This window comes from Brienomyrus brachyistius, chromosome 11 (genome assembly GCF_023856365.1).
Source record: "Brienomyrus brachyistius isolate T26 chromosome 11, BBRACH_0.4, whole genome shotgun sequence".
Classification (NCBI taxonomy): domain Eukaryota; kingdom Metazoa; phylum Chordata; class Actinopteri; order Osteoglossiformes; family Mormyridae; genus Brienomyrus; species Brienomyrus brachyistius.
This window is the reverse complement of record NC_064543.1, coordinates 2936136-2952313: the sequence shown is the minus strand read 5'-3', so window position 1 is coordinate 2952313 and position 16178 is coordinate 2936136. Positions and strand designations below refer to the sequence as shown.

General features: G+C 39.3%; 2 protein-coding genes across 3 annotated transcripts; both read left to right on the top strand.

Moving 5' to 3' along the window:
- The first annotated feature begins 1314 nt into the window (after positions 1–1314).
- Positions 1315–7752, top strand: LOC125704152 (uncharacterized). Of its 2 annotated transcripts, XM_048969498.1 has the most exons (12): positions 1315–1445; positions 1570–1605; positions 1792–2094; positions 2311–2634; positions 2988–3311; positions 3837–3920; positions 4059–4083; positions 4171–4229; positions 4330–4357; positions 6034–6113; positions 6337–6362; positions 7541–7752. In XM_048969498.1, exons 1-12 carry the CDS (start codon positions 1421–1423, stop codon positions 7595–7597), a joined length of 1371 nt encoding a protein of 456 aa, XP_048825455.1. In that variant the 5' UTR covers positions 1315–1420; the 3' UTR covers positions 7598–7752. The 2 variants fall into 2 exon arrangements, with proteins under 2 accessions (XP_048825455.1, XP_048825454.1); XM_048969497.1 differs by lacking the exon at positions 7541–7752 and having other exon boundaries at positions 6337–6885.
- Positions 7753–8325: 573 nt separating this feature from the next.
- Positions 8326–14184, top strand: chrna5 (cholinergic receptor, nicotinic, alpha 5). The gene is made up of 7 exons (XM_048969496.1): positions 8326–8594; positions 11051–11202; positions 11598–11642; positions 12066–12175; positions 12389–12566; positions 12670–13359; positions 13807–14184. Exons 1-7 carry the CDS (start codon positions 8522–8524, stop codon positions 13963–13965), a joined length of 1407 nt encoding a protein of 468 aa, XP_048825453.1. The 5' UTR covers positions 8326–8521; the 3' UTR covers positions 13966–14184.
- Positions 14185–16178: the final 1994 nt, after the last annotated feature.

The following is a 16178-nucleotide window of genomic DNA, read 5'->3' as shown; positions in this document are numbered from 1 at the left end:
ATGTGCTCACTCCTTTTATGCTCTCCTGTGTAATTGTGATATGGCGCAGGGCAGGGACGGATTACGGACCGGGCCAGCGGGGCCGCTGCCCAGGGGCCCTTGGGGTGCAGGGGGCCCGTGGGGCCCCTAGCCCAAAACAACTTGCAACGCTTATCAATAATGTATTTTCGTTTGTCTATTTTAGAGGGCCTACATTCTTTGATCCTCTGCCTACAAGGGCCCCTGACCCTATAGGGAGGGTGTTTGGCTGCCAAGGGCCCTTGAATTGTGGGCCTAGCTTCAGATGGCCAACCCTAATAACACGTAGGTTGACACAATAGGCCTTTGGAAAATATGAAATATGTTATTAAATTGAGCCAAACTGTGGGTTCCTATTAAACATTTGGAAAGTATGCTATTAAACCAAGCTAGACTGTGGTTTCCTGTTATACGGGCGGCCTGAACTATCATAAGCACAAGTTTTGATGTCTGAAAAAAGCCATAACTTTTCTAACCCTGACCCTAGCTTCAGTCAGCTAACCCTAATTCAGGACTTAGGGTGACACAACAGGCTATTGGAAAGTATGAAACATGCTATTAAATTGAGCTAAACTGTGCTTTCCCGTGGTAAAGATGCCCTAACTTATCATAAAAACATGTTTTGAAATATATTTTCTAATCCTGGGTGGACTCGGTTACCAGAAACCTGAAGGTAGTATGTGTATATGCTTGATGGCCTGGCCAGTTGGGTAACTCAGCTGGAGTCAAGCCAGAATTGGCTAAATACAGCCAATGTGTGAGCCAACCACCTCCAAGGTAAAATGCAGGGTTTAGGCCCAGTGCTATTTGGCCGGCAAGCATAACTGGAACGGAACCAGATCCAAAGGCGAAACCCAGATAACAAGGCGAAACCAGAACAAGCAATCGGGTGTAAGTACAAAGGTTTGCAAAATGTGACTAACTTGCTATGATATCCAATAATGAACCTCTCTTTATGACTTGCATATAAAGTATCCCCATTCAATTAATTAGGAACACTTCCATGTCGTTCATCACTAAGGAGCTCCAGGGGCCCCAAAAGATACAACAAAATAAGGACACTGAGCACGGAGTGGTGGAGTACCTCTTCACTGACCGCAGTCAGCAATTGGTGAGCTAAACGCTATTTCAAAATAAGGACGTCTTTATGCCCTCCAGTTATCTCTTAGTGTACGGTGTGCAACATAATCTTATACAGTAGAAAAAATGACTGAAATGAATTTGAATATTAAAATCTGATAAAACTACTACATGAACTGTTCCGGTTTCTGTGTCTAACCTTTCTACTCAGAAACATTGTCACAGTGTTACCATATAAAGTCATGATGCTTTTTTGAACTAGTTAAACGCTTCAGTAACGCCTACCCTAAAACTCACAAGAGTGCTGCCTCTAGAAACAGAAATGGCCTTCGTCCTGCTCTTAGCTTGTAAGTAACTTCTAAAACAGCTATTTTAATATTGGATTTCATTGTGAAGATATGAAGTTTTCTTATTTATTACTGTTTTGCTGCAAATTGTATAGAACCTTAATATTTATTCATTTATTTATAGATACACTGGCAAATATAATACCAACCCATGCAATAGGTAATTACAAACTAATGTACACTTTTTACTATATTTTATTGTGAATGTATAATTTGCATGTTTTTACTTGCATACATAAAACATTTTTTGAACCTTTAATAACATTTCCACAATTTGATTTTCAATCATTTATTCAGTATAACCCATATTGATGCTGTTCTTTCTTTCATCATGGCACTACTGTAGATGACATTCATCCCGCAAAGATATTTATGAAGCAAGTTTCGACAGTAGGAGGTGAAGTAGAAGTAATTTGCAGCACCTATGGGTTTAGGAAAGACCCGTCAGAATTGGTGCACATATACCTCTGCAAAAACGGAATAGGAGTAAGAAGGCGATCGGAGAATAAATATTTTGAGACCAAAATTATTTTGAAAAATGTGGCAAAAGACGACACTGGCAACTACAGCTGTGTGTTCTCAGTGTCTGAGTATGAACTGAGGGAAGTCCGGAGAAAAGGGGATAACTCTGTATTTTTCCGGGTCATCGGTAAGAAGCAGATCTTTTTCTCCTCTCTGCAGTACCTTATATAATATTCAGCTATTTAATTGACCATCTTAAATATTTGTACTCAATGTTATTCTGCACTTTTTTTATTTATTATTTAATTTTTTGATATACTTATGAATGTATAGATACCACAGCAAATTCACACCTGAAATATGTTTGATGGTATATCATGCGAGACTCTTCCTTTGGGTTCAGGTGATTTCATCCCAGCAAACATTGCTGTGAGGGATGAATCAGTGAGGGAAGGTGATGATGTGGTTCTAAGGTGTAGCCTTCAAGGTGTGCAGATGGTGAACAGCAGCGCGTCCTTTGCCTACCTCAGTAAAGATGGAGTTCCTGTACAATTACAAACATGGGACACAGAGAAGGATGAAGCCAAATTCACCATTAAGAGAATCACCAAGGAGAACAATGGCAACTACAGCTGTGTCCTCTTCAAGTCAGGGTTACTCACCAGCAAGGCAATGAAGTTGTATGGAAATAATACTGTATTACTCTCTGCTTCTGCCACTTTTAGTGGTAACTACCTGTTTACTGACTTTCATATAATTCCACACATCTTAGAACTGAACCACACAAATAATACTGCTTTTATACATGAGTGTAGCAACATAGACTGTAAATGTTTAGACTTCTGAAATCAAAGAAACGGATCTTTTTCTCCTCTCTGCAGTTCCTTCTACAATATTCAGCTATTTATTGACCATCTTAAGTATTTCTGTATTAAATAGTCCCTACTCAATGTCATTCTGTGGTCTTTTTCAATAACCTTGTATCGTTCGATATACTTATGAATATTTAGATAGCACAGCAAATACACACCTGAAATGTGTTTTATGGTATATCATGCGAGACTCTTCCTTTGGGTTCAGGTGATTTCATCCCAGCAAACATTGCTGTGAGGGATGAATCAGTGAGGGAAGGCGATGATGTGGTTCTAAGGTGTAGCCTTCAAGATGTGCAGATGGTGCACAGCAGTGCGTCCTTTGCCTACCTCAGTAAAGATGGAGTTCCTGTACAATTACAAACATGGGACACAGAGAAGGATGAAGCCAAATTCACCATTAAGAGAATCACCAAGGACAACAATGGCAACTACAGCTGTGTCCTCTTCAAGTCAGGGTTACTCACCAGCACGGCAATGAAGTTGTATGGAAATAATACTGTATTACTCTCTGTTTCTGCCACTTTTAGTGGTAAGTACCTGTTTACTGACTTTCATATAATTCCACACATCTTAGAACTGAACCACACAAATAATAATGCATTTATACATGACTGTAGCAAGATAGACCGGGTATATTTACACTTTTTAAATCAAAGTTTCAGACTTCTTCAGGTTTCTAATTCTAATGATTCTACAGCTTTTACGGGGCTATCACACAACATTGGACAATTATTAGTATTAAGCTCCAGTTTGATTAAAAAGACATTCTACATAAAGAGAAAAGGAGAGTATTTAAAATACTAATTCATAAATATTTCATTTTATTTAAAACATCATTACAAATAATTATTAAAATTTATAATATTTAGCTAAATCTTCCCCCAAAAACAGAGTTTATTTAATTAATGGTAAAATCTATTGACTTAATGTACAATGATTGTTGCTGCTCAGTGAAACCAAGATATAAGTTAATAATATGCACACAATATACATCCCTGTATGCCTAACACTTCCAGAGACTTCAAAGTTTTTAATGAAGACATTTGTATTACAGGGTCCATTCTAGTAATTGGACAGGTGATCTTCATTTTACTGCTGATTCTAGTCATAATGGTTGGAGTCTGGCAGTGTAAGAAAGGTCAGTAAAGGTAATATAAAGTCTGTTACTGTTTTCTATTTTGGTTCCCCGATCTTGGTTTAAATAACACATACAACGATTTTCTTATTTCTTCTGTAACATATACTGTAAGCATGCTTACATTGCTTTCTTTATCAGGGAAATCCAAAGGTGGCCCCGAAAGGTAAGTGGAAGGGCCAGACATCCCTGTGTTTTCAGTTTGTTGTACTACAATACAACCGTGTTTCAAATAAATCTGGTTTCCTCCCAGGGAACAGGAGGAGGATAACAGGAATAGCACAGAAATTCGACACAGTGTACCTGTTCCCGGTGAGTACTGGGCCTATTATGTGCATAACTATGAATTTCAAATCTGCTTTTCTTCATTGTTTACCTAATTTCATCACTATTATCATTTGTTACGTTTCAGAAGATGACACGTTTCAGGAGACAGGCTGGTGAGTCTTTATGTGCTATTTTGTCAGTAATTTGTAATAATTGGCTTTTGCCTGTGGCAGAATGTATATCTTCAACCTATTTTTGGGTTTATGCTGATAACCTAAAACAAAATGTTCAGTCAATAGGTCAAGAATGTGTGACTTACAGACAACTCGTGCTAATGAACAAACTGTGCCTTAAAGTTTTTTATATTAAAAACTTAAATGCAATAGTTTGTAATTATATGTATTACATTGTGACACTTATGAAAACATTGCATGGCTTCAGTGGTCCATTGGCTCGACATTTACTACAGTCGACCCATTGTATGTAATTACTTTTATTATTGGCGTATAATACAGACGCTCCTCTAGTTACGAATGAGATACATACCGAACGGCCGTTCGTAACTTGAAATGTTCGTAAATTATTTTTCAACAACATTTTAAGGGTATATGTCGGGATTGACGTAACTGGTACGCAAGTACACATTCACCTTTAAAAGCGATGCGTGCGACAATCGATTATTGTAACAGTGCGAATACGTACATATTTTACGTGCATTTCCGTCAATATGACAAGAAATTTCCATGCATTTTAACCTCTATACCGCAAATGAAGTACGAATTAGCATATAAAGGTTAAAATATACAATAATTTCTTGTCATATGGGTGCAAATGCACATAAAATACGTACTGCACGATTGCAGCACGTATCGCTTTTAAAGGTGAATGCGTACTTGCGTACGAGTTATCAATCCCTGGGTATACGCAAGTACAAAGAACTAGGATGCTGGGAGTACGCACGCTACACTGCTGCGCGGCGGGAGTAGCGGCTAGAAGTCGTACTAGGCGGAATTGACGCGCAGAACAAAATCTGATGTTGCAGACAGGAAACGGGAGCCCAAGGAACACAATTTGGACTTATAGTCCTCTTCGTTTGTATGTCTGAAAGTTCGTAAATTGAAAGTTAGTAACTAGTGGAGCATCTGTAATTAATATTATTATTTTGTATTGTACTATTATTTTTCCAGCTTAGCTACAAATTTTCCATCATGGTTCCGTGTGTGTTGAGCTTGCATGTTCTCCCTGTGTTGTTGTGGGGTGTCATCCAGATACTCCAGTTTCCCCCCACAGTCCAAATTGAAAATAGGTGTGCATGTGTGAGTGTGCCCTGCGATGGGATGGCCCCCCCATCCTGGGTTGTTCCCTGCCTTGTGCCTGTGGCTTCAAGGATAGGGCCCAGACCCCCTGCAACCCTGAATAGAATAAGTGTTTACAAAATATGGATGGATGGATGGATGGACCTAACTTAGGGATCAAATCTTCATAACCTGGGAACCGCCTGTACACTTGCGTGTTGATTCTCAGTTACTGCACTTGCAGTGCCTTGTATAGGTATTCACTCCCCTTGAACTTTACCACATTTTGTCATGACGCATCCTCAGATTAAAGTGGATTTTTTTTGGGCTTTGTATCATTTAATCAAAGTATTTTTTTGTGTAAGAAATATTTGACCATAATGTGGGGGTCCTACACATTAAATCCCCATGAAATCGATTTTCATTCGAGGCTAAAATATGACAAAACGTGGAAAAATCCCAGGGGGGTGAATAATTATGCAAAGCGCTATAAAAGCAGCATGAAACATTCACCGATATCCATGACATTATTGTGTGTGTTTATCATTTACCAGCCATACATATGAATCTGTTGAATTATCAGATGAGGACGAAACCAGCTTTCATGATGGTGAGGCTGAAACTAATGTTTTCGGTAAATATAAGTATTTACTTCACATAAATTTGTCCTTGTTCACATTTCATTGTTTTCTTCATTAGTTAATTGAAGGCAAACTGACAGAAACAAGAAATACAATAATGTATAATATGCATAATACAGTAATAATTAAAGAGAACTGAATACAAAGAACAATAGAAATGCAAAGCCCCATGTTTTAGCAGCAGTCCAATGTGCTTTTGTTCACTTTAATTCACAGAAAACTGGTTATATCATGAAATAGAGGTGAGTGACTACATGACCATAGGCTGGAATCTGTCATTGCATGCTTTGTCTTCCATTATACGGAAAGTTAGCTTTATTGTCTAATTGAGAAAATGTCTTTAGTTAGTGCTACACATAGATTAGATTCTTTTCATAAAAATACCAAATAGGCTTATTTGAATTGTCTACATCGTTTAGAAGAAATGCTGAAATGTTTCCATTGTCAAGGCGTTTGTACTGTTATTTGGTAGTTGGCTACAGTTTATTATTACCAATGTTTCCATTGCAGTACATCTCTTGTTTTATGCTATGCTGTGCTCAGAATAGGACACGTAGCTCGGGTGTGGAAAGACCCCCACTTGCACAGGTCTACATTTGTATTGCCTTTTTAACCACTTCAAAATAGTGTACAGGGTTCATATAAAAACAGCCTTCACTGCTCTGTAGGGTGTAACTGTGTATTATTATGTCTGGGTAGGATGGGGGGGTGAGTGGTTTCATATGCATGGTTAGGCAGCGATAACTACATCAGACGAAACCCAAGTTGAAGAACAGGGGGGTAGGGGTGTGCAGGGGGGGACTGCCAACAAAAAGCGTGGGGGGGGGGGTCCCACTTGGTCTATTTTGCCCCCGACTGGCGATCAATGAGTTGGCCACCTATGAAGTAGAGCATTATCCATTGAAGTAGAGTATTATCCATTAATCATCTCCTGTGATTGACCTGGAAACATCGAAGGAAAGTTCGACACCCCCCTTGTATTCAGGTTCTGTAATGCCAGGGTTGGTGAAGAAAAAGTGACCCTTGTAAGTCCAGCTCACCGAGAAAACTCCCAAACTTCCCGATGGCTAGTCTGCGCCTGGGGGCGTGTCACCCTCATTTCACGATAGATAGAAATGCAGAAAATACCAGACAGGATAAATGTGACAAATGAGAAGCCAGAACGTTGCAAAAATTACAGGAAAAATAAATGATTTAGGCCGCAAATGTCATGTTTTCATAACACTAGAATTTCCTGAATTGATCAGATTTCTGGAGCAATTCTGCCTGCCAAACAATTTCTAAACATGTAAACAATTTCAGAATTATGTTCAGTGTGTTTTGTATTCCATTGCATTTATTGAATTAACATTGTGGATTAACTTAACCATCCTTTTTGAAAAAGTATTTAACACTGTTTTTTTTAATCTATCATCTGCAGACAGAGTTTCCCTCGTACAGCAGAGTACAGAAGAACAATATAAAGAACAAGTCCTAAGAAGGACTTGGCGTGGAAAGGGTTACATTCCGAAAAACCCATGTAGTTATAGATGCACCACATACTAAATACGTCACATAGGTTGCTGAGGCACAGAGCAGAGTAAGACCTCAGAACTGAGCTGCATTTAGCGTATGCATGTACAGTGTGGGAACAAAGACATGTATTGAATTTAAGAAAATAAATCATTTTGTTACAACAACGTACATACATGGATGTGTGTCAGTTATTTTACATATTTAATGTTTGCTTTGGGTAAGCTAGCAATCACAGATTATACATTTTCCTATTGTATGGCCATGACAAATCCAAATGAACAAAATTCATCAATTCCTACCCCAGTCTCGCTGTAGTTGTTTATTGACACCAGAGGGGGGTGTGATCCGGGAGTCATGGGTCAGGAATGCACTGAACTGTATAGTACGCATGGCTGCCTATTGTTAAGCTACTATCGGTAAGGAAATCCTGCAAAACATTAGGCTCTCAGTCTTCAGGACAGTCTCATATATGTAAGATAACTTTTATTTCTTTTTTTTTTTAGGAAAGGGTAGGCGGAAAGGAAAGAAGTGTTGTGGTTTTTAGGTGAAGTGCAGATAGGCGACAGGCTTGCTGTTGAGGTCAGGTGACAAAGCTGCAGTGAGTGGGGAGGGGGGCATGATTAATGTGCTCTCTCTCTCTCCTCTGTCCTCCTGTGTAACTGTGATACGTAGTGAGGGAGGACGGAGAGAGGGAGGGGAGGGAGGTAGCAAGGTGGGGCATGCAGGCATGTGCACACAGACGCGCCCAGAGTGGCAGGACACGGCATCCTCGCCCTAGCGCTCACGCGGAGATCTCTGGCACCGCTGTCCTCATGGCTGAATGCCTTCCTCGCGGCTGAGGAACCACCGAGTCGGGCTCCGCTGACATGATGCTGTCACTGTGAAGATGCTGAGGGCAGTACAACCGGTCGCGGCCCTGTTCCTACTCTCGTGCTGCCGCTACCTCTGCCTGTGTCATGGTAAGCTCGGTTCGTTTTGGAATTTCCTCTCTGCTTAATGGATGTATTCTTCATGATTAATGATGGCAAAGGAAATTGAAAGGAAGTTTAAAAACATACTATTTTAGATAAAAGGAGCATTTGTTTCAATGTAGCAGCTAGAAAAATGAAACGACACAACATATACTGTATAAGACTCGTTCTTTTACTAAATCTTCATTCAAATGTTTCTCCTGCCGTGTATAAATTGGTGAAAAAAATACAGCATAAAATCTGATTTATTGTATTGTTTACTGTGTAGCTTTTGCAAAGGCTGTCTGGTGGGGATGGCTGTCTGGTGGGGATGGCTGTCTGGTGGGGATGGCTGTCCCAAATGTAATGCAGGTCTATCTGTCGTAAAAAAAAAAGCCCTATAATCAATGTAGACTTGATCTAAATTACAAAATCCTTTGCATAACAAGCTGCTCCACAGGGAAGATATTTAGTACATATCAGGTGACACCATGCACTCAGCAGAGACCCTTGGGTCGAGACAGCAGATGCCCCAGAGTAATTTGATTGGATCGGGAAGTACCATCTCCTGACATTTAAGTCCAATCAATAGTGGTGATGAATTCTGACAGTCCAATCCTGTTTATGCTGCATCGCCTCATCTGTCATTGTTTTCCAAAACCAGCAGGATTTCTAATGGCAGAATTAGTCCTGTGTGAAATCTTGTTTTAATTAGACAAGTGCAGTATAAGTTAACTGTGAAAGTGGATGTGCATAATTAATCACAGTGGTCAATGTGTCCTTTATGAATTATTTATATAAACAGAAGTGATATACTGAAAAAAGTATGGCCTTTGCCATTATTGTGAAATTGTATATATGTGTATGTGTGTGTGTGTGTGTGTGTGTATTAGAGCCAATAATTTACAAGTCAGATTCAAATCTGGCTGATCATGCAGTTCAAATTAAATGATCAGCTCACATGCTATATCATATTATGCTAAATTGCACCATTTCCAACAGACTGTTATTTTTTTATACTAACATAAGTCATCTTCCTAAACATCTGTTTTGTTCCATTGAATCCCTTAGCAGTAGTAAAGCAGGGATGTTTACATGATATTCATGTTGGTGTGAAACTATGTTGAGTGTCTTAGCTTAGCAATTTCAAAACTTCCCCTGAAATCACGACAGTGTTCCTGTCACACATGTGTTTGTTGACTCACCCGCTACCATACCATGTTTGCTGAATAATAATAAAATTACTAAACACCAATACACTGCTTATAGTTTATAACAAATCAAAGGGCCCTGTCATTTCCTGCCTTAATTCTTTTGGGGGTTCATCACAGCTACAATGGGCTTTGTAAGAAGGATCGTGCAGAATGAATAAATACACTGATGCAGTGTTGATTCAAGGACAGAAATGGCGACAGCTGCCCACTATCCACAGAGGTTAATGCACGACAATTAAATCTCAAAAAAATATTAGAAGCTACATTGACTGAGCATTAAATCTATTTTTAATCGAGTAAGATGTAACTTCTTAGAGGAAATGCAATTAATTTCTCATCAAATGATATTTCCTGGTTGCCAGAGTGGCTGAGAGGTTAGTGATGTTACAGATTACAGGGTTTGAATCCCACCTCTTCACTGAGAGTGAGGTTTGCACGTTCTCCACATATAGGAGTTTCCTCCTGAAGTCCAAAGACGTACAGGCTAGATGGCTAAATGGTATATCCATCTTTTTTAACCCCACCCCTGTGTTGTCTTTGCTGTGCCACATGACTCTGAACAAGACAAGTACTTGGTGATTTTTTTTGTCTTTCTGCTCACATTTTTGTACTTCAGATCAGAAAGCGATCTTACTGCTTACTGCATCCTTCCACTTTGCACCAATCTATTTACACCAGGATTCTAAAAGCAATATATTGCTTTTAACACCAGCTAAAAAGGAAAGACGTGAGGAATACTGTAAGCAATCACTCAACTCTCAGTGATACTTAATGCAATTTTATTCATTCGGAAATGTCATTATCAAATAAGGCCCTCTCTGCCGTAATTGTGTTTATGAGGAATACAATAAATGGCATCGGTAAAAAAAAGAAAAGTAGTACTGTATGTTGCTTTCATGTTAGTCTAATGACAGACGCATGATCTCTCCATATTCAGATGGTTTAATTAGACATGAGAAAATTCACGTTATGTAGTGAACGCAGCAACTGAAAGAGGATGTTTCCTTTCCAAAATACTCATTCTAGTTGTACCACCTCTGTCCCTGTATCAGTAAAGGTGACTGATCTTTTCTTAAAAGACAGCCCTTGATATGATTACTCTAAAAGCCAAGGGATCCGAATCAGCGACCTTCTGGGCATAGATTCCTAACTGGTAGAGCCTCACACTGCCCCATATTTTGTGCTTATGCTATTTACACAAAGATGTAAAAGTTGCACTTTACTACTGTATTATTCTTTCCCATTTTCCAGCAACACCCAAGCTGTCCTCTTATGCCAAAATGGAGGATCGCTTACTCAAGCACCTCTTCAGCAATTACCAGAAGTGGGTGAGGCCAGTGGAGCACCTGAATGGAACGGTGCGGGTCAAATTTGGACTCGCCATATCCCAGCTGGTAGATGTGGTAAGAAACTCTATTTCTCTAGAACCCTTGTTGAAGTCTGAATCAGACATCACTCTCGTTCACTTGGATAGCTGTTTTATCATGCAAGTAGTATTTCTCACTAAGACCATATTGCATCGTAGTTGACGTAGTGCGATTCTCTCCAACTGAAAATCTCGCAAATACAAATGCGATGATATTGGGTTTGGGTACTAATATGTCATTCATGTTAGAACAGATTCGCAGTGTGACATCACACGTTGTAGCAGGACTGACTGTGGCTTCTACCTAAATCATGGGTTCCCTTTTAACACTTCACCTGGAGCAAAACTTTATGAAATGTATGAATCCTATTTAGATAGATATTATGTTTAGAGTATTAAAGGGATCTTTTTTTTTTCTTCTATGACCTGTAGGATGAGAAGAACCAGCTGATGACAACAAATGTGTGGATGAAACAGGTTTGTGCTCCTTGGAAGATACCACATTAGATATCAGCTTTTAATGAGATGATTCCTATGTGTTTAAATATTGTCTATGTGTTTCTTCTGGGCTATGTGTGTTTTAACGATGCATAAGATTATTTGTTCTCAGACATTACCGATGGTAACCTTCCTAACGTCACCAATCCACACTTTTTAAATTGAATATATATGCTGATTATTCATTAACTTAAAAGATTCACAGATTATCGGCTTGTCTCAAATTACTACGGTATGAAGGCTATAAAAGAAATCCGTCTCAAAAATGGCCTTACAGCGGCCCTCTGAGTCTCTCCCTTATTGAAAGGTCCTTATAAAATGAAATGAAATTGCAGGGGAAAGTGCATGTCTGCTGTGGGCAGGAATGAAAGACTGCTGGCTCAGAGAGATTTGTCTTTATAGGAATGGGTTGATATGAAGCTACGGTGGAATCCGGATGATTTCTTGGGAATTACATCAATCCGTGTCCCTTCAGATTCCATCTGGGTTCCAGACATTGTCCTCTATGATAAGTATGTGGCATAATTCTTCCTCCTACAGCAATAGGCTAACCCCCCCCCCCCCCCCCATGATCCTTTTTAGAATAAATGGTGGAAGATGGTTAGATTAATCTAAGACAGTCTAAAAGTCTGAAATGTAAATTTTAATGACCTACTGTGTATTTATGAATTAAGAGGAAGCTCAATTTGTGTTTCATAAACTTTTCTCATTATCCACTGGCACAGTGCAGATGGTCATTTTGAGGGGTCTATGACAAAGAGCGTGATCAAGCACGACGGTACCGTCCTGTGGAAGCCCCCTGCTAATTACAAGTCAGCCTGCACTATAGATGTCACTTTCTTCCCTTTTGACCGGCAGAATTGTTCTATGAAGTTCGGCTCTTGGACATACGACGGCTCACAGGTGAACCCCAAAAATGCATTTCTGCAGTTCAGTTGCAGTTCTGTGTGATCTCGCGGTTCTGGAACAATGGCGATTCGTAAACTATTTCGTACTGCTTCTGCAGGTGGATATCCTTCTGGAGGACTTCCATGTGGACAAACATGACTATTTTGACAATGGCGAGTGGGAGATTGTAACAGCCACTGGCATTCGCAGTTTAAGGATGGATGGATCCTGCGTCTATCCCTTTATTACTTACTCTTTCATCATCCGAAGATTACCACTCTTCTATACGCTGTTCCTCATCATACCATGCATAGGTCTCTCCTTTCTCACTATCCTAGTATTCTACTTGCCCTCCAACAGTGGCGAAAAGATCTCCCTCTGCACCTCCGTGCTGGTATCACTCACTGTCTTCCTGCTGGTAATTGAGGAGATCATCCCATCGTCCTCCAAGGTCATCCCCCTTATAGGGGAGTACCTGGTGTTCACCATGATCTTTGTTACGCTTTCCATCGTCATCACCGTCTTTGTCATAAACATCCACCACCGCTCATCCTCAGCGCACCACAACATGGCACCCTGGGTGCGGCGCATATTTCTGCACCAGCTGCCCAAGCTGCTCTGCATGCGCAGCCATGCAGACCGCTACACAACCCCAGGAGGCACAAAGGGGGGTGCAGGTAAAGCCGGGGCCAGGATCACCAGATGCAAGACGGCACATCTCCTCTCCTCCGAGGATGGACTGCAGGCAGCCCTGGAGTCCATCCGCTACATCACCATGCACGTGGTTAGAGAGGATGAGGTCAGAGAGGTGAGAGAATGACATCACTCCAAACACTCCTCTTAAGACAAAAATATATAGAAAAAAACTGTTTTTGTCCATGTTATTGTCTCACAAGTGCCTCTCTATTTGTAACGTCTGTTTATTGCTTTGTTAGATTTGTATAATGTTTAATTTAGTTTACTGGGTCTCTGACATTAACTAACACAGAAATCCAAGATATTAAAAGCAATAAAGAATTATTGCATTTAATACCTAGAGACATATTTTGTGTTGTTGAGTAACACCCTTAACAGAAACTTTAATAATCGAAAAATTATCATCCAGCACAAACCTAACATATTTCAGTAAAAACATGAAAACTCGTACTTGCTTTATTGAGTTAGGCTCGTGCTGGAAGGTCTCATCTCTTTCGTGTAGCATTACAGTATATATGGACGTACCGATGGTAAATACCTAATCAGTCTTTTCTTGCAGGTAGTACAGAACTGGAAATTTGTGGCTCAGGTCCTCGACCGAGTTTTGCTGTGGACATTTCTCTTGGTTTCGGTGCTGGGTTCTGCCTTGCTCTTCATCCCTGTTGTCTACAACTGGGCCAACATTGTTGTCCCCAACTACGCTGGACAAAAGGGCTGAACTGTTTGGAAACAAACTATAAAATGAACTATTTCTGCAAGACATCAGTTTTACATTTCAAGAGTATTTTTCTTAGTCACATTTTCTAATATAATCATCCATCTATAGTCTGTATGTGTTATAACATATGTTAATATACGAATATAAATAAAATCAAATTTATAAAATGTTCCCAATTTAAAATTTCGACTTATATAGTCTGGTGTTTCAACTTATATAGTCATGTTCCCATCGATCACAATAAAATAAACATGCCATACAAAAGCTATTGTTTTCTTCTCAATATGCGGTACATTGTTCTGTCATCTATCCCACCTCAAAGTGCAAAACATCATTACAAAAATAAGGATTTAGAATTAACAAGGATCTCTGGCAGAAGATTAATTAGAGCACATGCAAGGGCAGTTTATTTCTGTACAGCTAGTTCGTACCCTGATGCTCTGACCTTTTTGGATGAATTAGTAGGCCAAATGAAAGCATTTTAATCTGTACAGTGTTTTTGGGTGACATATTCGCCTGTAGGGGGAGACAATGTCATCAGTAAGTCATGCCACAGTGTAAAGAGCTGTGGTTTCCTGCAATGGCTTTGTGTTTAAAAGAAACAACTGTATCTGCCAAAAACATTCAAGATCAGGAGTGAAATATGCCCCATAACAGTCGGGGGAATCTGTACTACTGATTCTTGTATTCTTATTATATCCGGTCCATAATTAGAGAACTTATTCGTATGTAAGTAACTTTCCACCATTTCCCCTATTTTACATGTATTTTATGCAAATAAAAAATGATCCCAAGACAAAGTTAAAAGTACATAACAGTAATTTATTGAAAAGTTGAATTGTGTGTCATAAACATGCAATGGTTTGCATATTAAATGGAAAATATCTCGTGCCAGGATGTTACTGAAAAAGTGATTTCCTCCTACTTCGTAAGTCACTTCCTGTGTCAGTGTTTATAAGCAGAAAGTGCTGCAGCTTTGCTCTGCATATTATACAATATAAGCAAAGGCATGAACACATGGAAACTGAGAGCAATTTTACTCTATCATCTGCTGATAAGTATGATTTAACCTGTGTCTTATTTTTCTTTAAAATTTTATATAAAGCTGGCTTGAACAATAACAACATACGATGCAACTTAAAAAGTCTACACACCTTAATATAAATTGCAGGTTTTTTTGTGATGTAAAGCCAGAAATCATGTCGATCATATTTTCCATGCAACAAATAAAATTCAGAAAAAAGACATTTCAATGACTTTCAATAAGGGGGTGTACATTTGTTATATGCATTTCATATCATTAGCACAGTAAATTTTTCATTTAATTAAAATATTACCCATGTCTTAATTCAACCACTCAGTTATCCATGGCTGGTTAATTAATTTGACTTTTTCTCCACAGCATGTGCCCAGGGAACCGTCATCACTCAGAAACCCCGAGATGTTCAGACAAATGATGGAGAACCTACCACTATAATTTTATGCTCCCACAGTGACAGCACTCTGCACTACATGTTCTGGTATAGACAACTACCAGGCAAAGGGATTGAATTAATTGCTAGCATCCTGACCGGTAGTGATCCGGAATATGAGAATGATTTCAAAAACAAGATGGAAAAATATGAAATAAAAAAACCTGAGACTCTGTCAGGGTCTTTTATGATTAAATCCACGGATACCTCAGACAGTGCTCTGTACTTCTGCGCAGCATCTAAAGCACAGTGAGAGAGCTCACACACTCTCTTAGACAAAAAGTCATGTAAAGACAATTTCTGTCCCTAGAGGGAGACATTCCACTGAGAAGCAACTCAAACTGCCAGTTCTCATGGTAAAAAAAAAATTTAACCACACTCTCTTCAAGAATTCAGATTAAATGATAAGGCAGCGACGTCTATCTAGTTATGTCAGGTGTATGAGAAACTGCTCTGCACTTCAGCTAATTTTCATACATTAAAGTAGAGGCGACCTGTGTCTCTCTCACTAGGCTGAATATACATTAGAACAAAAGTATGCAGGGTTCATGTTTCAATGTTCAGTGAAATCAGCTGATATAACAGCCAGACACCATGTGGCATTCTTTCTACAAAGGAAATCAAATATTTGTCAAAATGTTCTTCCCAGCTCTGTTGCAGAAGCCCCCGTGAATGTTTTGCACTTGTACATTGCTTTGGTATCACATTTCTATCCAGTTCATCTCAAAGCACCTCAGTGGG